This window comes from Pseudophryne corroboree, chromosome 3 (assembly GCF_028390025.1).
Source record: "Pseudophryne corroboree isolate aPseCor3 chromosome 3, aPseCor3.hap2, whole genome shotgun sequence".
NCBI classification, from domain to species: domain Eukaryota; kingdom Metazoa; phylum Chordata; class Amphibia; order Anura; family Myobatrachidae; genus Pseudophryne; species Pseudophryne corroboree.
The window spans coordinates 606,990,499-607,015,326 of record NC_086446.1 but is presented as its reverse complement, the minus strand read 5'-3'; the positions used below and the strand labels follow the sequence as shown (position 1 = coordinate 607,015,326).

At 45.0% G+C, this 24,828-nt stretch overlaps 1 protein-coding gene and 1 pseudogene across 2 annotated transcripts in view; both read right to left on the bottom strand.

Moving 5' to 3' along the window:
- Positions 1–24,828, bottom strand: part of PDLIM1 (PDZ and LIM domain 1) — a 166,710-nt gene that overhangs the window by 16,604 nt on the left and 125,278 nt on the right. The window contains exons 4-6 of one of the 2 annotated variants that reach the window (XM_063961559.1): positions 17,816–17,886; positions 15,830–16,138; positions 499–650 (exon numbers count right to left, since the gene is read on the bottom strand). In XM_063961559.1, the coding sequence (XP_063817629.1) occupies positions 499–650; positions 15,830–16,138; positions 17,816–17,886 (532 nt within the window). Of the gene's footprint in view, positions 1–498; positions 651–15,829; positions 16,139–17,815; positions 17,887–18,188; positions 18,380–24,828 lie in introns of both variants that reach the window. The other variant, XM_063961558.1, reaches the window with a different exon arrangement.
- Positions 9,911–10,018, bottom strand: LOC134899890 (U5 spliceosomal RNA; annotated as a pseudogene).

Sequence of the window (24,828 nt, the reverse complement as noted above, 5' to 3'; positions counted from 1 at the left end):
CTTCTAACACTCACCTGTCTTCTGACTTCTGGCTCTGTGAGGGGGGTGACGGTGTGCTGTGGGAGTGAGCATCTAGGCACGGCTAGCATTCAGTTCCCTTCAGGAGCTAATGGTGTCCTGTCAGCCAGAAGCAGAGCCATGAAACTCTTTAGGAAGTTGGTTCATACTTCTGCCCCCTCAGTCCCACGAAGCAGGGAGACTGTTGCCAGCAGTTCTCCCTGAAAATAAAAAACCTAACAGAAGTCTTTTCAGAGAAACTCAGTAGAGCTCTTCTGGAGTGCATCCAGTCTGCCTGGGCACAATTCTAAAACTGAGGTCTGGAGGAGGGACATAGAGGGAGGAGCCAGTTCACAGCCTTGAAAAGTCTTAAAGTGCCCATGGCTCCTGCGGAACCGTCTATACCCCATGGTCAGGAGGTGGACCCCAGAATCCTCTAGGACGTATAAGAAATACAGGTTATACGGGTATTGCGATTTCAGCAATTTAGCGAATACTTGCCTGTCTCATCGGTCTCTAAAATTTCCTGCAGTACTAAGAAAGACGCAGACTGTCTTGGGGGCTCGTCCGACTCTTGATTCTCCTGCAGCATCTTGTAGACCTCAGAATCTGTGTCAACATGTCGAGTGTTTGTGGGCTGCGGTCTTTCTGCACTGCATGTAATAAAAGAACAAATATAGGCCTATTAATGTACATCTTGATCTTCATACTTCAAACTTGATAAGAACAGTACTACATGTGACCCAAATGTAGAAATCTTGCAGAAAATAAAATACAATACACCTCTAATTAGACTTGTTACTTACATATAACACATGCATATTGTCTGCCCTAGATAGATTTTTAGAAACATATTTTTCTCGGTCATAATATGTAAAAGACAGACTATTAGTTTTTTTTAAGGATGGAAGTTTTAAGGAGGGGCAGTAGGGATGATGTAAAGGTTAGCATTACTGCCTCACATCAATGAGGTCATGGGACTAGATGGGCCAAGTGGTTTTTATCTGCCATCAAAATTCGGATATCTGGTCCATAGATCTACACTAAAAAGATCTACAGTCAATAGGTCGACCATTAATGGTCAACAGGGTCAGAAGGCAGACAGTTCAAAATGTCTCCAGGTACAAAAGGTCAACACAGGTTTTTTTAAATTTTATTTTACTTTTACATACTTTACCATCAACGTGGACTACTATTAGGAAAAGAAACCTGTGCCGAGGGCAGCGGTTGCGATGCTTAGTCCTAACTCTAAATGAGGTCCTGGGTATATATTTTACTCCACACAAGAATATGGAAGATTAGTTATGACCATTCTACTAGAACGTTTATTGTACTGGTTACAGAAATGAAGGCCACTAAGGTGTTAACATGGTTTTCCATGAGACAGCTTTTATTTCTTGGCTTGTATATGACCTTGTGCAGGTTTTACCAAATATAATTTTACTCTTAACGGCTTCCTTTTGTATTATTCAGCATGTGTTTAATTAATCAGGCAGAGATGTTTATTTGTGTTGCCCTAGGACAATATAAAGCAGCTGCCTGGACACAACCCTATCCTATGACTTGTGTCATATCCTAGGGCAATGCAAGTAAACAACTCTGCCTGATTAGAAGAAAGAACACTTACCTAAACAACGCAGAAGGGAGCCAAACAGATAAAACAATGTATTTAAGGAAAAGTTGCCAGAGGGCATGTACAATGCAAAATATACTTTTGCCCACAATCAGGGAGACTGGATATGGAATCATTTACCATAAAGAAAGAGAGAAATGAAAGATATGCAAACATGGTCTATGTATAGTTACCCTGAAATTATGTATGCTTACACTGGGATTAAAATGAACATATATTATAATATATTATTCTGAATGATATGAAATGTCTCATGATGCTTCATTTTGTGCCCCATTTGCACATATATAAATAATGTCCCCACTAATCCTGTAGAGCTTAATCTGAAGTTTTGACAGAGAATCCGAAATAAAAGATTTCCAGTGCTACAAAAAATCATGACTCTAGAAGTCTGCAAAGGTCAGTGATCCTGTTCCAACATTTGTAAAGGTGACGGCAGTAGTTTATCTTCGGTTGCATCAGATGATTTTAGTAGCTCTTCTTCCTTGATGTCTATAAGCTTACTGAATGATCTATTATAATGCCGAGCTTCTCAAAAATGCAACATTGGCAGGAACTATCTCCTAGAGTGAGCTGGAACTTTAAATGACGTGACCAGACCAGACAATACAACGCACAGGATAAAGTTATCAGCCATGAGATGCATCCACACCATACACAATTTGACTGGCAGTGCCTGAAGAAGCGGCCCGTTGCACTGAGACACAACCACTTTCTTTCATGTAAGAAATCCATTTCTATTTTTTTTTTTCAATTTTATGATTTATTATCCATATTTTTTGTTGCTATGTTGTTTTAAAATATGGATTTTATGTGCTGTTGTATATATTTTATTGGTTCAGAAGCATTTCAAAAACACCTGTATTTTAGAATGTAAGTTTTTACGAGCAGGGCTCTCTTCCCTCATGTGCTTTTACGTCTCTTCCTTAACCTATCTTCTTTTCAATACACCCTTTGTCAGCACCAAATCCCTCGGTTTTCTGCCGCCCTGATATTTCAGTGCTGTTTACTGACACAGCTATGTTTATATACCCTGTACTTGTACTATATTGTATGGAGCTGTAAGTCACTGTCTTCATGTTTTGCTTATTTGTTTAATTTGGCGCTGCGGATCCCATGTGGCGCCATATAAATAAAAGGATAATAATAATAATAATTTTAAAAACACTTGTTTTTTTATAGACTTGCATCGCATTCCCCATTATTTCTTCATTTATACACTGCAAGTGGGACTAATAACCTTAAATACAATCTGCTTTAAGTTATTGGGGTATATTTACTAAGGCGTGAGTTTTTTAGAAGTGGAGATGTTGCCCACAGCAACCAGATTCCACTTAACATTTATCTAGCTCAGGCCTGGCCAACCTGTGGCTCTCCAGCTGTTGTAAAACTACAAGTCCCATCATGCCTTGCCACAGTTTTGCTATTAGGGAATGCTAAAACTGTGGCAGGGCATGCTGGGATGTGTAGTTTCACTACATCTGGAGAGCCACAGGTTGGCCAGGCCTGATCTAGCTGCTTCTAGAAGATAATAGCTAGAATCTGATTGGTTGCTATGGTCAACATCTCCACTTTTCTAAAAAAAGAAAAAAAACCTCATGCCTTAGTAAATATACCCTATTGTATACAATCCGTTTCTGGGGGTAAAGGAAAGAACACTCCAGACATATGTGCTTTTATTATTTAATTCAATAAACTTAATTGACCCATTGGGTAAGATATTAGAGATTAGCTACTGTATATGGGAATAATCCTGAACACAACTACAGCCTACAAAATATACTTTTTTTTATTAGGGCTTTCACATTTTTGGTCTATTTTTAAAGAATATATATGTGATTTCCAGCATCGGAGAAACACACACACAAACGTACTATGGGGGTAATTCAGATCTGATAGCAGCAGCAAATTTGTTAGCAGTTGGGCAAAACCATGTGCACTGCAGGGGAGGGGGGGGGGGGGGGGGGGGAGCAGATATACCATGTGCAGAGAGAGCTAGATTGGGGTGGAGTGTGTTCAAACTGAAATCTAAATTGCAGTGTAAGAATAAAGCAGCCAGTATTTACCCTGTACAGAAACAATATAACCCGCCCAAATCTAACTCTCTCTGCACATGTTATATCTGCCACACCTGCAGTGCACATGGTTTTGCCCAACTGCTAACAAATTTGCTGCTGCGATCAACTCTGAATTACCCCCTATGTGTAGTGAGCCAATATCAATCAGGCACTGATTTGTATCCAATAGATAGGCTGCACATTCCCATGTATATTCGATCATCTCACAAAAGTGCTGCTTGCACCGTGTTTATGTGATGTGTGCTCTTAAGATTCCATCAAATTTATCTATGTAAAAAACAATGGCGTGCATGTTTTCAGGCCTAACACTTTTTTGTAAAAATAAAATAAGAATTTACTTACCGATAATTCTATTTCTCATAGTCCGTAGTGGATGCTGGGACTTCCGTAAGGACCATGGGGAATAGCGGCTCCGCAGGGAACTGGGCACAAAAAGTAAAAGCTTTAGACTAGCTGGTGTGCACTGGCTCCTCCCCCTATGACCCTCCTCCAAGCCTCAGTTAGGATACTGTGCCCGGACGAGCGTACATAATAAGGAAGGATTTTGAATCCCAGGTAAGACTCATACCAGCCACACCAATCACACTGTACAACCTGTGATCTGAACCCAGTCAACAGTATGATAAACGTAGGAGCCTCTGAAAAGATGGCTCACAACAATAAACAACCCGATTTTTTGTAACAATAACTATATACAAGTATTGCAGACAATCCGCACTTGGGATGGGCGCCCAGCATCCACTACGGACTATGAGAAATAGAATTATCGGTAAGTAAAATCTTATTTTCTCTGACGTCCTAGTGGATGCTGGGACTTCCGTAAGGACCATGGGGATTATACCAAAGCTCCCAAACGGGCGGGAGAGTGCGGATGACTCTGCAGCACCGAATGAGAGAACTCCAGGTCCTCCTCAGCCAGGGTATCGAATTTGTAAAATTTTGCAAACGTGTTTGCCCCTGACCAAGTAGCTGCTCGGCAAAGTTGTAAAGCCGAGACCCCTCGGGCAGCCGCCCAAGATGAGCCCACTTTTCTTGTGGAATGGGCTTTAACAGATTTTTGGCTGTGGCAGTCCTGCCACAGAATGTGCAAGCTGAATTGTACTACAAATCCAACGAGCAATCGTCTGCTTAGAAGCAGGAGCACCCAGCTTGTTGGGTGCATACAGGATAAACAGCGAGTCAGATTTTCTGACTCCAGTCGTCCTGGAAACATATATTTTCAGGGCCCTGACTACGTCCAACAACTTGGAGTCCTCCAAGTCCCTAGTAGCCGCAGGCACCACAATAGGTTGGTTCATGTGAAACGCTGAAACCACCTTAGGGAGAAATTGAGGACGAGTCCTCAATTCTGCCCTGTCTGAATGAAAAATTAGGTAAGGGCTTTTATATGACAAAGCCGCCATTTCTGAGACACGCCTGGCTGACGCCAGAGCTAACAGCATGACCACCTTCCATGTGAGATATTTTAATTCCACAGTGGTGAGTGGTTCAAACCAATGTGATTTTAGGAACCCTAAAACTACATTGAGATCCCAAGGTGCCACTGGTGGCACAAAAGGAGGTTGTATATGCAGTACCCCCTTGACAAACGTCTGAACTTCAGGCAATGAAGCCAGTTCTTTCTGGAAGAAGATCGACAGGGCCGAAATTTGAACCTTAATGGATCCTAATTTTAGGCCCATAGACAGTCCTGCTTGCAGGAAATGCAGGAAACGACCCAGTTGAAATTCCTCTGTGGGGGCCTTCTTAGCCTCACACCAGGAAACATATTTTCGCCAAATGCGGTGATAATGTTTCGCAGTTACATCCTTCCTGGCTTTGATCAGGGTAGGGATGACTTCATCTGGAATGCCTTTTTCCATCAGGATCCGGCGTTCAACCGCCATGCCGTCAAACGCAGCCGCGGTAAGTCTTGGAACAGACAAGGTCCCTGCTGGAGCAGGTCCTTTCTTAGAGGTAGAGGCCACGGGTCCTCCGTGAGCATCTCTTGCAGTTCCGGGTACCAAGTTCTTCTTGGCCAATCCGGAGCCACGAGTATAGTCTTCACTCCTCTCCTTCTTATGATTCTCAGTACTTTTGGAATGAGAGGCAGAGGAGGGAACACATACACCGACTGGTACACCCACGGTGTTACCAGAGCGTCCACCGCTATTGCCTGAGGGTCCCTTGACCTGGCGCAATATCTGTCCAGTTTTTTGTTGAGACGGGACGCCATCATGTCCACCTTTGGTTTTTCCCAACGGTTTACAATCACTTGAAAGACTTCTGGGTGAAGTCCCCACTCCCCCGGGTGGAGGTCGTGTCTGCTGAGGAAGTCTGCTTCCCAGTTGTCCACTCCCGGAATGAACACTGCTGACAGTGCCACCACATGATTTTCCGCCCAGCGAAGAATCCTTGCAGCTTCTGCCATTGCCCTCCTGCTTCTTGTGCCGCCCTGTCTGTTGACGTGGGCGACTCTGCCGTGATGTTGTCCGATTGGATCAATACCGACTGACCCTGAAGCAGAGGCCTTGCTTGACTTAGGGCATTGTAAATGGCCCTTAGTTCCAGGATATTTATGTGAAGAGACGTTTCCATGCTTGACCACAAGCCCTGGAAATTTCTTCCCTGTGTGACTGCTCCCCAGCCTCTCAGGCTGGCATCGGTGGTCACCAGCATCCAATCCTGAATGCCGAATCTGCGGCCCTCTAGAAGATGAGCACTCTGTAACCACCACAGGAGAGACACCCTTGTCCTTGGAGATAGGGTTATCCGCTGATGCATCTGAAGATGCGATCCGGACCATTTGTACAGCAGATCCCACTGAAAAGTTCTTGCATGGAATCTTCCGAATGGAATCGCTTCGTAAGAAGCCACCATTTTTCCCAGGACTCTCGTGCATTGATGCACTGACACTTGGCCTGGTTTTAGGAGTTTCCTGACTAGCTCGGATAACTCCCTGGCCTTCTCCTCCGGGAGAAACACCTTTTTCTGGACTGTGTCCAGAATCATCCCCAGGAACAGTAGACGTGTTGTTGGAATCAGCTGTGATTTTGGGATATTTAGGATCCACCCGTGCTGACGTAGCACTACCTGAGATAGTGCTACTCCGACCTCTAACTGTTCCCTGGACCTTGCCCTTATCAGGAGATCGTCCAAGTAAGGGATAATTAAGACGCCTTTTCTTCGAAGAAGAATCATCATTTCGGCCATTACCTTGGTAAAAACCCGTGGTGCCGTGGACAATCCAAACAGCAGCGTCTAAAACTGATAATGACAGTTTTGTACTACAAACCTGAGGTACCCTTGGTGAGAAGGGTAGATTGGGACATGGAGATAAGCATCTTTGATGTCCAGAGACACCATATAGTCCCCTTCTTCCAGGTTCGCTATCACTGCTCTGAGTGACTCCATCTTGAATTTGAACCTTTTTATGTAAGTGTTCAAGGATTTTAGATTTAAAATTGGTCTCACCGAGCCGTCCGGCTTCGGTACCACAAACAGCGTGGAATAATACCCCTTTCCCTGTTGTAGGAGGGGTACCTTGATTATCACCTGCTGGGAATACAGCTTGTGAATAGCTTCCACTACCGCCTCCCTGTCGGAGGGAGACGTTGGTAGAGCAGACTTCAGGAACCGGCGAGGGGGAGAAGTCTCGAATTCCAATTTGTACCCCTGTGATACTACCTGCAGGATCCAGGGGTCCACTTGCGAGTGAGCCCACTGCGCGATGAAATTCTTGAGACGGCCCCCCACCGTGCCTGAGTCCGCTTGTAAGGCCCCAGCGTCATGCTGAAGACTTGGCAGAAGCGGGGGAGGGCTTCTGCTCCTGGGAAGAGGCTGCCTGGTGCAGTCTTTTTCCCCTTCCTCTGCCCCGGGGCAGAAATAAGTGGCCTTTTGCCCGCTTGCCCTTATGGGAACGAAAGGACTGAGTTTGAAAAGACGGTGTCTTTTTCTGCTGAGAGGTGACCTGGGGTAAAAAATAGGATTTTGGTACTTACCAGGTAAATCCTTTTCTTTGAATCCATAGGGGGCACTGGAGTACTCTTGGGATATGGACGGGCGTAGCCGAACAAAGGCACTGAATATTTAAATTTAGGACTCTCCCCCCCTCCATATCCCCAAGTACCTCAGTGTACTTTGCCAGTGTTTTTTACTGAGCGAACAGGATATAGAGAGATTGACAATGGAGAATCCCTATAACAGACAACCACAAAGTTGACCTGTAACCTTATTGTCAACTAAACAGTTGACACCTTAACCGATAGAACTTTATAATTTGAGCCAATCGGTGAAAATGTGTTACCATAAGCTCCTTTGAGCTTAACACCACCTTATTGTCAACTAAACAGTTGACACCTTAACCGATAGAACTTTATAATTTGAGCCAATCGGTGAAAATGTGTTACCATAAGCTTCTTTGAGCTTAATACCACACAAGTAAAATTTGTTCAGTAAGCTCCCTTGAGCTTAAAACAACCCAGGTAAAACTGCTCTGGGTGGGCGTCCAGTGCCCCCTATGGATTCAAAGAAAAGGATTTACCTGGTAAGTACCAAAATCCTATTTTCTTTATCATCCACTAGGGGTCACTGGAGTACTCTTGGGACGTACCAAAGCTTCCCTCGTGGGCGGGAGAGCTGTTTGATACTTGTAACAGTAGGCAGCCAAAGCTATATGCTGACGGCGCCACCATTCATAACGTGTAAAAGTGCACAAACGTGGTGCACTGAAGGCTATGTAGCCGCGTCGTAGACGCTCCACGACCCGCTGGGTCTGACATTCCCACAGAACCTGTGGGATGAACTATTACTGACGTAGGCGATTGTAACTTAGCCTTAAAGTAAGCCTGACTTGTAGTCATTATTATCCAACTGGATAATGTCTGCTGAGAAACTGGCTAACTCCAGTTTGCAGTATCATATAGAACAAACAACGTATTCATATCACGTACTGTAGTCGTTCGGTACATATATAAACGCGTAACGCGTGTACCACATTCAGAATTTTAGAATGTGGTGTCCACACAGGAACCACTATTGGTATATTGATGTGAAGAATACGAAAGCGGATTTCGTCCGAAGATCTGCTTTGTCATGAGAAAACTCAAATACGGTGGCTTGTAATACAAGGCAACCAAATCTGAAAACAAACCCCTTGTCGAAGCACTATTGCCGAAGCCAAGGCTAGAAGAAAAATGTTTTCCAAAGTGAGAAACTTAATCCCCATTTTTTGAAAGGGTTCCAAAATATGAAAACTTAATTCCCTTTTGTTGAAAAGGTTCCAAAATATGAAAACTGTCATAAATCTGAACCCAACCTCAAATCGCCTAGCGCTGTAGGTGGGATAAATAGAGTCTGAACTTTGGTGACACCTTGTAGAAAGATGTTTACAGACGCAAATAGAGCAAACGCTTTGAAAATAAGTTTACCACACAGATACCTGCACTCTTAGTGCAGATGACCGCAGTTTTCCATCCCATTCCGTTTAACAGAATACGGTTACTTGAAGGATGATGTTGGAAACTTCCGAGGTTTACAACCTATGTAAGCACACGAAATCTTTTTAATAATGAGCTGCCTTAAGCGGCTTACTATTTCGTAACATGGTTGGTATAACCGATACAGTAACGCTCTATTTTTTTTAAGAGGGCGGTCTGAACCCTCACCCTGTCAACCGCAGCTGCGGTACATAGATAATAGGTACATAGGTAACTATGGGTAAAAGAACGTTTCCTGATGTAACAGGTTGGACGTATTATGAGCGGGCCCAGATCGTGTGCAAGTATTCCTTGAAAATTCGAGAAGCAACTTCTCTGAAACCCATGAGATCCCACCAGTATGACTGTGACGAACTGTCTTCTGATCCGTTTTGGCAACGAAGAGAGAAGCGGAAAATGGTGTAGCTAGACACACGATGCTGAATGACCCCATGAATGTGATGTACACATACTGATATACTTGAGGGTAACCTCCTTGTGTGGACTCACATACGAAACACCTGTGGATTTAATGTCCAGTTTTCAAGATCCAAACCCTGACGGGTGAGATCGTGTGTCTAACAGATGTCCACTCACGGATTGATGTCTTGACATTTTCACATAATGGCGTTCTGAGCCATTGAAGATTTGAGTTACCTGCCGCATTGTCATGCGGCTTCTTGGTTCTCACTGGTTGTTGAGTATGCAACTGCCGTTGCTTTGTTTGACTGCTTAAGGGCAGCGTGAGCCAGGCCTGAAAAACAAAATTACATGAAACTCACGGTTGTTTCTCTCCACAGAAATCTTTAGTAAAAAGCGAAAGATTTATTCGTTCTGAAGAGAAACCAGAGTCTATCTCTGGTTCGACTGAAAGCGAATCATTTAATGCATTGTAAAATGCACAGAGTTCTAGGACATTTATCTATTGCATTGTAAAATGCACAGAGTTCTAGTACATTTATCGACAGCAATGTGTCGTGTTTTAGAACCTTTGCGTTGAATTTAAATACAAATCCTGACTCTCTGTGACTGTTGTCCAGATTATACGCATCCTTGCATTCCAGAGTATACGCACCCTTGTCCCTTTGTGGGAAACGCGAGTGAAGGGTGGCGAACTAACTGAAAACACATCTTTATTCTTAATAAGTGAATACAGCAATATACCGCTAGTGTGCGTGTACTTTTGTTGTTGCTGGTGTAGTAGGTAAAAGTATTTGATTTACCGTATTTATAATCTTACTTCGGAATTGATATCGTTTAGACAGACTTAGATGTGATTGTTTTCGAACTTAATCTGCTACCGCAGTATATCTTAGTAGCGCAAGATAGAGGACTTTGTTGATACATAGTTCTTATGTGAGATGAGCTATCATTGCAACATCACTTTGGTAAATACCGGAAGCGATAAGCAACGGTAGAATGGAAATGGGTAATGGTTGTGGCGATTTGCAAACGCTATAACCTGTGATGAAGAAACCGGACTGGGTAAATACGCATTGTGAAGATCAAATGCAATTATACAATTTTGTGGCTCGAAAAAGCAAAAAACTCACTGCAGAAAAGCCATTTTCTAACTGTAGTAAATGACTTGCTGATTGATATTGCAACGGAGCTGTTTGATTTTGCTCAAACAGAGGGAAATAAGTAACTTTGACTCTGTTGGCGTACTATTGCCTGGTTTATAAACCAGCAAAGACTAAATGACAACCTGCCAAACCGTTCGACAGAAGCAGTTTTGTACTCCAAGCTGTAAATAGCTGAGACATATATGAGTTGAAGTCATGAAACCTCGCAAAGGTAACATGAAAAGACGCACTTCCACAATTGTAAAAGAGGTCATCAAACCACTGGCTTGTTGACTGTAACGTCTTGTCGTTACAAGGCGTGACTATTTCTTATACAGGAATAAAACGCCGTTACAAGTATACTGTATGCGCTAATGTCAGAATATCCTAAAAGGGATAAAATGCCGTTACAAGTATATTTAGGAGCAAACAAGCTCTGGCCTTTTAGCGCTTAACTAACGACAATGAAAATAACCGGCGTTAGCAGAAGCTTTACAGATATACTGTGCAGCTTATTTAACCGTGATCGACATGGTTTCATACATAGAATCTAGGGGTTTTTATAATGTTTGACAGAAACGCATATACCAATGGCGGATCGCGTCTGTATGGTTGTCCAAAACCCCGCACTATCTGAGTGCTGGACTAATGTACCCTTCTCACTCGTAGTTATCGGTGTGAGATTTGACATAGAATCGTGCATTAAATTATAAGACCAGTGAAATAAACCCTCTGGTACCCAAAGGAAAATTGTCCCTTTGGAAAGATTGTCTTTTGTTAGCGCTGGCGGAGTTATTCCGAGACTCCGATTACCGCTGTTTTAATTTGAATTGCCAATGTTAACATTTTTAGTCTGCACTAGAGCCTTATTCGCTATGTAGACAGACATCTTAATAGGCAACAGACAGACACTTGCACGACTTAATAAATTTATTATATGGCATATATATCTATATATATATGTTATTGCTGAACAGCATATTTATTAGGAACTAAAGTGTTCCTTATGTGAAAAGCATTTCACATGGGCATGAAACCCGAACCAAATTCCTACTAACACCCCTGCGCCTTCTGGTGGCTTAAAGATGTAGGGCAGGAATGTTCTAGAATTATCCTAAACTAAAAATTCCCACTAACACCCCTGCGCCTCCTTGTGGAGTAGAGGTGTATTGCCGGAATGTTCTGGAATTATAACTGGAAAAACAGCAATGATTAAAATGGCCGTCATGCCATGTTTTCACATAAAATCACAGTACAGGTTACCTGCTGCATTTTTAATATAGACTTAATAGCCTATTATACAGATTATACAGTGATAACACAGGTGTAGGATACAGTAAAATACATGTATTTAGTTAGCCTTCATTAATATGAACACTGCCTGCAGTGAATGTCTTATAGAAATTAACAGAAAACATGGTTAAACCTGCAATAGATTATGCCACTGATAGCCTATTGCCAACCAAAGCCTCATATATATATTATATATATAAACTGCTTAACATATAATCACAGTTTCATACTGATATTAGACACAGTCTGGCAGCAACAAGCTTCATTATATATTAGATATATAAAATGTGCTGAACATATAATCACAGTTCCCACTGATCTTATATCTACAGTTTTATACTGATAATATAGCTTCTGATTCTGTTTAAAACGCTGCGCTGCTTATTTTAAACCCATGCAGCCTTTGCTGCTGCTATGGGCATTACTCCCCCTCCCCCCCCCTGTCTCCCCATGGTACCTGCAGCGTACGGGGTTCGAGGTGCAGGGAGAGCAGGAGAGCGATAGCAGAAGAGCGCTGTATATAGCGCCGGGGAGCCGTCCGGACGAGCGGGCGGCGTAGTACACAGTCTTCTGTGTCCGGCCAGCAGCGTGCAGTGTGTCATTGAAAGAGCGGCCGGCGTCCGTGAGTGACGTGCGGCCGCTCTTTAGCATACAGGAAAGTCTCGGCAGTGTTAAAGTCTCGGCAGTCTCTGTGCGGCGTGTAGTGGTGCCGGGCATTAGCGCAGTGAGAGCGGCCGGCGTCTGAGTGACGTGCGGCCGCTCTGCGCGTATTCAGCACACGGAGTCTCTCCGGTCATCAGCACAGTGAGAGCGGCCGGCGTCTGAGTGACGTGCGGCCGCTCTGTGCATAGTTTAGCAGGACCCCTTCAGCGGTGCTTAGCGGCGGGTACAGTTAACACTTTCACACACAGCAGGGCGGCAGCGTGAGCTGACCGCCCTGACACCCCTACCTTGTGCCGTTTTCATCCTGGCTGTGATCTGTGTAAACTCCGTTACAGCCTCCAGCTTCTCATCTGTGACGGGGCTTCTGGTGTAAGCTCCTTGCAGATGTAGTTTCTTCCAGCTCTTTGTCTCATCCTGGCTGTGACGGAGCTTCTTCCTGTAAGCTCCGTTCAGTTTGCAGGAGACAGTGGCTGCCTGTGGCTGTGAGGGTGCTCTTTGTGAGGACCGACACGCCATGCGCTGCCTTGTAGCGCCTGTGGCTGTGAGGGTGCTCTTTGTGAGGACCGACACGCCATACGCTGCCTTGCAGCGGCACCATCCCGGACCCAAGTTTTTCCAGAAACTGGGACGGGAAGTGTAAAAATTAAAAATAAAAATAAAAATCTTCTGAAAAGTGGCCATTGCCACAAGCCGATGTTCATCTGTGAGCACCGAAAAAACACTGGCAAAGTACACTGAGGTACTTGGGGATATGGAGGGGGGGAGAGTCCTAAATTTAAATATTCAGTGCCTTTGTTCGGCTACGCCCGTCCATATCCCAAGAGTACTCCAGTGACCCCTAGTGGATGATAAAGAAAGGTGGATTTTCCAGCCGTTGCTGTGGCCACCAGGTCCGATAGACCGACCCCAAATAACTCCTCCCCTTTATACGGCAATACTTCCATATGTCGTTTGGAATCCGCATCACCTGACCACTGTCGCGTCCATAACGCTCTTCTGGCAGAAATGGACATCGCACTCACTCTAGATGCCAGGGTGCAAATATCCCTCTGTGCATCTCGCATATATAGTAATGCATCCTTTAAATGCTCTATAGTTAATAATATACTGTCCCTATCCAGGGTATCAATATTTTCAGTCAGGGAATCCGACCAAGCCACTCCAGCACTGCAAATCCAGGCTGAGGCGATTGCTGGTCGCAGTATAACACCAGTATGTGTGTATATACCTTTTAGGATATTTTCCAGCCTTCTATCAGCTGGTTCCTTAAGGGCGGCCGTATCGGGAGACGGTAACGCCACTTGTTTTGATAAGCGTGTGAGCGCCTTATCTACCCTAGGGGGTATTTCCCAACGCGCCCTAACCTCTGGCGGGAAAGGGTATAGTGCCAATAATTTATTAGAAATCAGCAGTTTTTTATCGGGGGAAAACCACGCTTTATCACACACCTCATTTAATTCATCTGATTCAGGAAAAACTACTGGTAGTTTTTTCACACCCCACATAATACCCTTTTTTGTGGTACTTGTAGTGTCATAAATATTCAATGCCTCCTTCATTGCCGTGATCATGTAACGTGTGGCCCTACTGGACATTACGTTTGTCTCCTCACCGTCGACACTGGATTCAGTATCCGTGTCTGGGTCTGTGTCGACCATCTGAGGTAACGGGCGTTTTAGCGCCCCCGACGGTGTCTGAGACGCCTGAACAGGCACTAATTGATTTGCCGGCTGTCTCATGTCGTCAACAGTTTTTGTAAAGTGCTGACACTGTCACGTAATTCTTTAAATACGACCATCCAGTCAGGTGTCGACTCCCTAGGGGGTGACATCACTAACACAGGCAATTGCTCTGCTTCCACATCATTTTCCTCCTCATACATGTCGACACAATCGTACCGACACCCAGCACACACACAGGGAATGCTCTGAAAGAGGACAGGACCCCACGAGCCCTTTGGGGAGACAGAGGGAGAGTTTGCCAGCACACACCAGAGCGCTATATATATATACAGGGATAACCTTATGTAAGTGTTACTCCCTTTATAGCTGCTGTTTTATATTAGCTGCCAATAGTGCCCCCCCTCTCTTGTTTTACCCTGATTCTGTAGCAGGACTGCAGGGGAGAGTCTGGGAGCCTTCCTTCCAGCGGAACTGTGAGGGAAAATGGCGCTTGTGTGCTGAGGAGATAGGCTCCGCCCCCTTCACGGCAGCCTTTTCTCCCGCTTTTTTTAGGAAAACTGGCAGGGGTGAAATGCATCCATATAGCCCAGGAGCTATATGTGATGTATTTCTTTAGCCATATAAGGTTTAAACATGTTTTATTGCGTCTCAGGGCGCTCCCCCCCAGCGCCCTGCACCCTCAGTGACCGGAGTGTGAAGTGTGCTGAGAGCAATGGCGCACAGCTGCAGTGCTGTGCGCTACCTTATCTAAAGACAGGAACGTCTTCTGCCGCCGATTTCTCCGGACCTCTTCGCTCTTCTGGCTCTGTAAGGGGGCCGGCGGCGCGGCTCCGGGACCCATCCAGGCTGAACCTGTGATCGTCCCTCTGGAGCTAATGTCAAGTAGCCAATAAGCCCAATCCACTCTGCACGCAGGTGAGTTCGCTTCTTCTCCCCTTAGTCCCACGATGCAGTGAGCCTGTTGCCAGCAGGACTCACTGAAAATAAAAAACCTATTTAAACTTTTACTTCTAAGCAGCTCAGGAGAGCCACCTAGCATGCACCCTTCTCGTTCGGGCACAAAAATCTAACTGAGGCTTGGAGGAGGGTCATAGGGGGAGGAGCCAGTGCACACCAGCTAGTCTAAAGCTTTTACTTTTTGTGCCCAGTCTCCTGCGGAGCCGCTATTCCCCATGGTCCTTACGGAAGTCCCAGCATCCACTAGGACATCAGAGAAATTAACATTTTGTGAACCAATAGACATTTCAGTCATTTCCAACACATTTATATACATTGTATATCAGTAGCGAAGGATGCAATATGCAGATACAGTGCATTCATACTGATAAGGATTGTACTATTACCATAGCAGACAATGTGAGAAGAAAATACTGTAAGGTGAGATGCGAATTCATAGGCATGCGGTGCCACTCTACAACATGCATGCAACATGCCAGCTACTTGTGCGCACGTGCAATGTTACCTGGGATAAGATGGGTTAATGGAAGAGATCTGCCCCTGCAATGTATCCATAATGTTATCCTGGGAATAGAGCTGTAATGGGGAGTTAAACTGGATGTGCGTAACTCTGAGGCCAGGAATATCCACCTCCACTGGGCTGTTGGGACAGATCTGTGCGGCTTGTTTTAACTCTTCAGGTACCACTCGCACTTGAGATGGGATTGAGGAGGTGCTGTGCCTCCTTTGCAAAGTGCTGGGGGAAGTACTTGACTGAAGAGGGTTATAGACAGAAGCCAAAGGTGCCTTAAACATGGCAGAGGGTGACAGGGGGCTAGACACCAGTTTGAAGTTACAGGTCAGAGGCAGAGAGATGTTCACGTTCACGTCAGCAACAAAAGGAAGGAAAAGTTTAATTAATAAAAAGGAAACAGTTGTGTGCAGCAATCGCCTTCCTAAAACTATAGTATACTAATTCAGAAATACTGGACTTCTGTCAAATAAAAGACTGTGCATCTAAAAAAGTTAAATAATATTGTATCAGTAATGTAAATAAATATACACACTATATAATAACAATATAATAAATAATAGTCATACGACATATCTAATAATAAATCAATCTTAAATATACTTTTTTTATATATAAATATATATTTCTATCTACCTCAAACTTAATATTTCCAAAACAGAGTTAATTATATTTCACCGGCCAACAGCAGTTATCAACCTGATATTTCTATCACTGTTGAGAACGCTACAAACAACCCTACACCACAAGCTCACTGCCTAGGTGTCTGCTTCCCACATTCAATCTGTCTCTAAATCATCTTACATGCATCTAAGAAACATATCCAAAATACGCTCATACCTTACACAAGACACTGCTAAAACTCTAATCCATGCTCTCATTATCTCCTGCATTGATTATTGCAATAGTCTTCTTACTGGTCTTAGTAAGAAGAGGCTCTCACCATTACAATCCATTCTGAATGCAACTGCAAGGCTAATATTCCTCGCTAGACGTTCATCGTCTGCAGACCCACTAGGTCACCCCCCCTCCACTGGCTACCGGTATTCTACCGTATTCAATATAAAATACTGTTACTTACACACAAGGCTATTAACCATACTACACAAACATACATCTCTTCGCTTTTCTCAAAATATCTCCAAACCCGGCCCCTTCGCTCTTCACAAGATCTACATCTCTCATCCACACTCATTACTCGCTTCCACTTACGATTACAGGACTTTCTTCGGGCTGCACCCACTCTGTGGAATGACCTACCACGTACAGTAAGACTCTCCTCTAGTCTTCAAACCTTCAAGCGTTCCCTGAAAACTCACCTATTCAGACAAGCTTATCAAATTCCAGAACCGCTCACATTACCTTCATCGCTTTCCTATGCAATTATATCCCCACAGTACAGTTCAAACATATCCATCTACATATTTTCTTTCTTCACTCTCCCTTCCTCCTGACCCTGGTTCATCACTGCTGTGATGTGATATCATGCAGCCCACCAAGAACCTTTGCAATCTGGTGGACAACTATGCAATAGATAGGCATTGATACACAAGGATAGGTGATATTTCCCCATAGATTGTAAGCTTGCGAGCAGGGCCCTCCTACCTCTATGACTGTTTGTTTTTATCCAGTTTTGGCTTCTAATTGTGCCCAGTTGTAAAGCGCAACAGAATTTGCTGCGCTATATAAGAAACTTCATAAATAATAAATAAATCTATGGATTAAATTAGAATGCTGCAGTGTATTTTATGGTCTAAATTGCCCTCTGCTGGTAACACTTTAAAGAGGACCCATATCTTACAGCGGACAAAAACACGTCAGGCTGATTAAATATTCACCCTCTCAATTAACCAGGAAATAGTGACAGCACTGAGGCATTAGGCGGCTTATCCTACGGCTTCAGCATGTACATTGTCTCCACTAAATGTAGACGATGGGACCCCCATAAGCTAGCAGCAGATCAGATAAATGGAAAAGCACCTGATGGAGCTTGTTGGTGATTTTAGTGGCTGGTAAGTCATGCTGAAAGCACGCTGAAATTTGACAGGTCTCTGGTAAATAAAGAAAACACGCTGTTAGTTTTCCACCGGTCGATCATTTGTAGGACTCATGTGAACAAAGAGAAAAAATACGGTCAAACATGCAAGGGTCAGATAAAATTCAACATAATTAATTTTGGATGTAACATTATCAGCTGTACATTTTATCACATGTTGGAAAATTAACACATTGTTTGCAAGTTAGGAATGTGGTTTGGTGAACATACACAGTATAACAAATACAGAAATGTTGTCTATATACTGTACCATGCACTTAATACACCATTGAAACATTCCAGACTCAAGATACTTACACTTTGCTTGGCACTGGGACACCAGCAGATTTGGTTTCCAAAGTACTATTGAAGGTTTGGATGTTGTCGGAGGAATAAAGGCCGGCTGGGTTGTTGTACTGGGCAGTGATGACTTTGGGGGTGCTGGAAGCGGAGGCAGCAGTGAACGGTAAAGCACTTCGATTGTGTGCGATTCCTATCTGTTTTACTTCCTGCATGCAAGGGGACCAGAAGGAAAATCAGATGTGTATCTAACATGCACGCGTGCCGAGACAGCTAGAACTCATGCAATGCTGAACCAAAAGATATGGACATATGATGGCTGGCAAGTCATAAAGGATACTGAGGGCAAACTGAAAGCTAGAACTAGGACAAACCACATTTTAAGTCTCAGAATGGGATTTCAAACTGGTATCACAACTGCAAAATACAACGCGTTGTTAGACTAAACCCTTGGGATTTTTTCTTTTTGTTGTCAATCTTAAGGAACAAGATTTTTTTTTTATTTTAGTTTTAAACCTCATATATTTATTGAAAAACAGCAAAAGTTTAATTGCTGTCCATTACTAGCATAATGATTTGTTGCAGCAAGAAAAAAAAAAAATCTCATTACGTGTGTGTGTGTGTGTATGTGTGTATGTATGTACATGTGTAGAAATAGGCGGCACCCACAGGTCTCAAACAGAGTAAGTCACAGCACATACAGGGTGAACTGGGATTCAGTATGAAATGCCGCCACTTGGGATCCCAACAGTAAGAAGACAGACGGTGGGAACCCGAAGTATGCAATGCCGATGGGTGAGAGTTGAGGCTGTTCTCCTCCCTCCCCTAACCTCCCCCTATAGTGGCTAACACTAACCTCCCTGCGGCAGTGCCTAAACCTAATCCCCCACCTCACCCTAAACCTAACCCTCCCTCTCCCACAGCCTAACCATCCACGTGAGTAACCTATCCCACCCTCCCCACAGCCTAACCCTAACCCCCCTCGCACAGCCTAACCCTAACCTTTCTGTGGGGCGCCTAAACTCACCACCCCACCCCACTAAACCTCACGCAGATGCTATACTTATATAGGTCAGTATTCCGAAGTCTGTGTCCTGACCATTTCTGTATTCAAGAGCCGGCATTGTGACAGGTGTCTGCATTCCGGCATCAGTATTCCAACAGCCAGCAAATTAACCACATCCTGTTCAGGGTTGTGCTGTGACTTCTTTGGTTTGAGACCTGTAAGTGCTGCCTATTTGTACACAAACAGTATTTTGGGCACCATACCCAAGAATGGCATGGGGCAAGTTAAACTTTTAGCAAGTTTTAGAGTGCCGGCGTTTCTATAGTAAATGTTAATAACAATAGTAATGTATTGTATACGCAATACTCATGTACAAAGACAATAAGTCATACATCTTTGCATCATAAATTTTGCTACAATCTTAAGTTTATAAAACATAAACGTTAATTTATCTTACGTCCTAGAGGATACTGGGGACCATTTAGTACCATGGGGTATAGATGGTTTCACTAGGAGCCATGGGCACTAAGAATTGATAGTGTGGGCTGGCTCCTCCCTCTATGCCCCTCCTACCAGACTCAGTCTAGGAAACTGCCCGAGGAGACGGACATACTTTGAGAGAAGGATAGTGGTGAGATTCCGAACCAGTACACACAACAAGAGGAAAGCCAAGCTAACCAAACTTGAAACAGGAACAGTAACGGCTGAACTAACATTACTTAACCAAGTAACAGTGTAGGAAGAATGAAGCACTGGGCGGGCGCCCAGTATCCCCTACAGACTAAGAGAAAAGGATTTACCGGTAGGTAATTAAAATCCTATTTTCTCTTACATCCTAGAGGATATTGGGGTCCATTTAGAACCATGGGGATGTACCAAAGCTCCCAAACCGGGTGGGAGAGTGCTGAGGTTCCTGCAGAACTGATTGACCAAACTGAAGGTCCTCAGAGGCCAAAGTATCGAACATGTAGAACTTAGCAAACGTGTTCGAACCTGACCAAGTAGCTGCTTAGTAGAGCTGTAAAGCAGACACACACCCCGGGCAGCCGCCCAGGAAGAACCCACCAACCTAGTAGAGTGGGCCTGTACAGATTTTGGACATGGCAAACCTGCCATGGAACAAGCATGCTGGATAGTAAGTCTGATCCAGCGTGCAATTGTCTGCTTGGAAGCAAGACACCCAATCTTATTGGGATCATAAAGAACAAACAGCAAGTTTTTCTGTGACGAGCTGTTCTTTTCACATACACTTTCAAAGCCCTCACAACATCCAAAGAAGTAGCAGAGGTGTCGGTGACAGCCGGAACCACAATAGGTTGGTTGATGTGAAATGCGGACACCACGTTAGGAAGAATTTGCTGACGAGTTCTGAGTTCAGCTCTGTCCTTATGGAAAATTAAATAGGGACTTTTGTGAGACAAAGCCCCCAGCTCCGACACATGTCTTTCTGAAGCCAAGGCCAACAGTCTGACGGTCTTCCATGTAAGTTATTTTACGTCCACCTCCTGTAACGGTTAAAACCAGTCCGATTGGAGGAATGGAAGCACCACATTGGTGGGAGGCACAAAGGGAGGATGGATGTGCAGAACACCTTTCAAGAACGTCTGGTCCTCAGGGAGAGAAGCCAATTGTTTCTGAAAGAAAATGGACAAGGACGAAATCTGGACTTTTATGAAGCCCAGATGCAGGCCCACATCCACGCCTGCCTGCAGAAAAAGCAGGAAACGTCCCAGATGAAATTCCGCCGCAGAATAATTTCTGCTCTCACACCAAGAGACTTATTTCTTCCAAATACGATGGTAATGCTTAGACGTTACCCCCTTTCTGGCTTGGATCATAGTCGGGATAACCTTTTTAGGGATCACACTCCTGGCTAGAATCAGCTGTTCAACTTCCATGCCATCAAACGTAGCCGCAATAAGTCCTGATAGACGAACGGGCCATGTTGCAGAAGATCCTCACGAAGTGGTAGCGGCCACGGATCTTCGAGGAGCATCTCCAGAAGGTCTGTGTACCAGGCCCTTCCTGGCCAGTCCAGAGCAATGAGTATTGCTTGATCCTTTCCCTTTTTATTTGCTTTAGAATTCTTGGGATCAGAGGAAGTGGAGGAAACACGTACACCATCTGATAAACCCATGAAGTTGTCAGGACGTCTACCACCACCGCCTGTGGGTCTCGACCTGGAACAATACCGCCTGAGCTTCTTGTTGAGACGAGAGGCCATCATGTCGATCTGTGGATATCCCCATCGACTTGTCAATCATCCGAGTGAAGGCCCCACTCCCCCGGGTGCAGGTCGTGTCTGCTGAGGAAGTCTGCTTCCCAGTTGTCTACTCCCGGAATGAAGACTGCTGACAACGCCACAGCGTTTCTTTCTGCCCAGAGGAGAATTCTTGACACCTCTGACATTGCCGCTCTACTTTTCGTTCTGCCCGATCGGTTTATGTACGTTACTGCCGTCACATTGTCCGACTGGACCTGAATGTCCCGATCTTGAAGATGTGAGGCCTGCAGAAGGGCATTGTATATGGTCCTGAGTTCCAGAATGTTGACTGGAAGAATGACTTCCTGACTTGACCATCTTCCACGAAACTGCACACCCTAAGTGACCGCTCCCTAACCTCTGAGGCTTGCGTCTGTGGTTAACAGAATTGCATTTTGAATTCCGAACCGCCTTCCTGAGACGAGGTGAGAAGACTGTAGCCACCACAGAAGGGAGATCCTGGCCTTTGGTGACAGACGGATCCTCTGGTGCATGTGAAGATGCTATCCGGACCATTTGTCAACCAGATCGAGCTGGAAGGGTCTTGCGTGAAACCTTCTGTATTGAAGAGCCTCGTTAGAGGCCACCATTTTCCCCAGAAGGCGAATGCACAGACACCCAGGTTGGCTTCAGGACATCCCGAACCATCGATTACCAATGCCTTTTCCAATAGAAGGAACACCTTTTGTGACTCCATGTCCATTATCATTCCCAGGAATGGGAGCCTCCTTGTTGGCTCTAGGTGAGATTTTGGAAGGTTCAGAATCCACCCGTGATCCTGGAGGAGTTTGGTTGAGAGAGCAATGCTGTCCTGCAACCTCTCCATGGACGGCGCTTTTATCAGGAGATCTTCCAGGTACGGAATTATTTTCACTCCGTTTGTGGAGTAGAAACATCATCTCTGCCATCACCTTGGTGAACACCCTTGGTGCCTTGGGGAGACCAAATGGCAGGGCCTGGAACTAGTAGAGACAGTCCTGCAGTGCAAACCATAGATAAGCCTGATGAGGCGGCCAGATCAGAATATGAAGGTACGCATCCTTAATATCCAGAGACACTAGGAATTCCCCCTCCTCCAGACCTGAGATTACCGCTCTCAGAGACTCCATCTTGAATTTGAACACTCATAAGTATGGGTTCAAAGACTTGAGGTTCAGAATCGGTCTTACCGAACCATCCGGCTTCGGTACTACGAACTAGTTGGAAGAGTACCCCTTGTTTAGTAGATGAGGTGGTACTGGGACAATGACCCGAGTCTGTACCAGTTTTTGGATGGCATTCTGTAAAGTTATACTTGCCTTTTGTGAAACTGTTAAGCCTGATTTGAAGAATCTGTGAGGTGGGAGCTCTTGGAACTCCAGTCTGTAGCCCTGGAAAATAAGATCTATGACCAAGGGATCCTGGCATGAATTTGACCAGATCTGACTGAAGACTTGTAGCCGGGCTCCCACCTGACAGCCTTCCAGGCATTGCTGTCCACCATTATGCTGAAGGCTTTGAGGAAGCAGAGCCTGAGATCTGTTCCTGAGCACCTGCAGTTGCTGGTTTGCGTGGTTTACCTCTTGCGCCGCTGGAGGACGTAGAAGCACCTCTGGATTTGCCCTTGAACTTGGCCATCCGAAAGGACTGTAACTTAGAAGGAAGATACATAGACTTACCCGCAATAGCTGTGGAGATCCATTTGACTAGTTCATCTCCAAACAAGGCCTCTCCAGTGAATGGTAGACCTTCCACACCTTTCCTGGAGTCCGCGTCAGCAATCCAATGGCGTAGCCACAAGCCCCTGCATGCCGATACTGCCATAGCGGTGGCGCGTGCATTAAGCACGCCTACTTCCTTTATGGCTTCCACCATAAAGTTTGCAGAGTCCTGTATATGCTGTAGGAGTAAGACAACATCCCCCCCAGATAAGGAATTTAACCCCTCAATTAGGTTACCCAACCATTTCGCAATGGCTTTAGTGATCCACGCACATGCAATAGTGGGTCTTTGGGCCACCCCAGCAGCTGTGTACAATGATTTGAGTGTAGTTTTAATTTTACGATCAGCAGTGTCTTTTAGGGAGGCTGCATCAGGAACAGGCAATACAGTTTTACGTGACAGCCTAGAGACTGATGCACTATCGGTGGATTTTCCCATTTTTTCCTATCCACAAGAGGAAAAGGAAAAGATGAAAGCAACCCTTTAGGGAACTGAAACTTCTCATCAGGATTAACCCATGATTCTTCATACAGAGTATTCAATTCCTTTGACACTGAGGACTTCTTTACATTAAAATAAGATTCCTCATTCTCCTCTGACACCTTATCAGGAATATGCAGAACATCTCTGATAGCCTCTATAAGAGCCTCTATTCCCTGTGACAGAGCCACATCCCCCCCCCCCCCCCCTCCAAGTCTACCTTACCCTCCTCCAAGTCTGACCCGTCAGAGTCACATTGCAGGATATGGGCCAGAGATCGCTTTTGCGGACAAATGGGAGGGGATTGAGACTCTGTTCATAAACTCATCCACAGTTTGTTTTAAGTATTGCGTCTCTTTCTCATTGCAGGACAATTTTGTAGAAAGAGTGGAAATCATTGCTTTGAGAGAATTAACCCACAACGGTTCAGCCCCGCTAGCTTGTGAATCCTGAGTACCCAACAGTGAGCCCCCTGGTGCAGAGGAACACTCCGCTGTACAAGAAAAACACTCTTTGCCTGACATAATGTAAATGTGACAGCACACACACACACACAGACACACACACACACACACACACAGACAGGAAAAGGTTAAGCACAATTAACCCACAAAGAGCCCTTCAGGGAGACACAGAGTTGTTTGGAGCCAGCCCCCACCGCGCCCTTATTGCTAATGCCAAGCTTAGCCGGGTCGCAGACTAAGTACCCTGATAGGGGACTTAGTACACTAATAGTCGCTCCCCCCCTGCTATGACCCCCTGGCACCGCTGAGGTAATCTGTAGTCAGACCAGAGGAGCTGCGCGTCCCTGTCCTGTCAGCGTCTGTGTCCACTGCAGAGGGAAAATGTCGCTGGTGAGCTGCTGGATCCTCTCATAGTGAAGCCCCGCCCCTTCAATGGTGCATGGTCTTCCCGCTTTTTTTATACTGGCTGAGGAATCTGTGCTTAAAATGGAGAGAAACCGTTTTAGGGCTGTGTTGCCAGTCTGGGTACTGTGTACAGTGTACTGAGACGCAGTTGCGTACTGTGTCTGGAGACGCATTCTGCCCCATTTAGAAGACATGCGTCTCCGTACCCTCATGCCGCCATAATGGCCGGCACCCCGCTAACCGGGACGCCGGCTCAGTACTCGCCACTCTTCATTCTTCTGACTCCGTTAAGGGTGGCGGCGTGCTGCGGGAATGTGCGCTCGCCATGGTGGGGCTTGC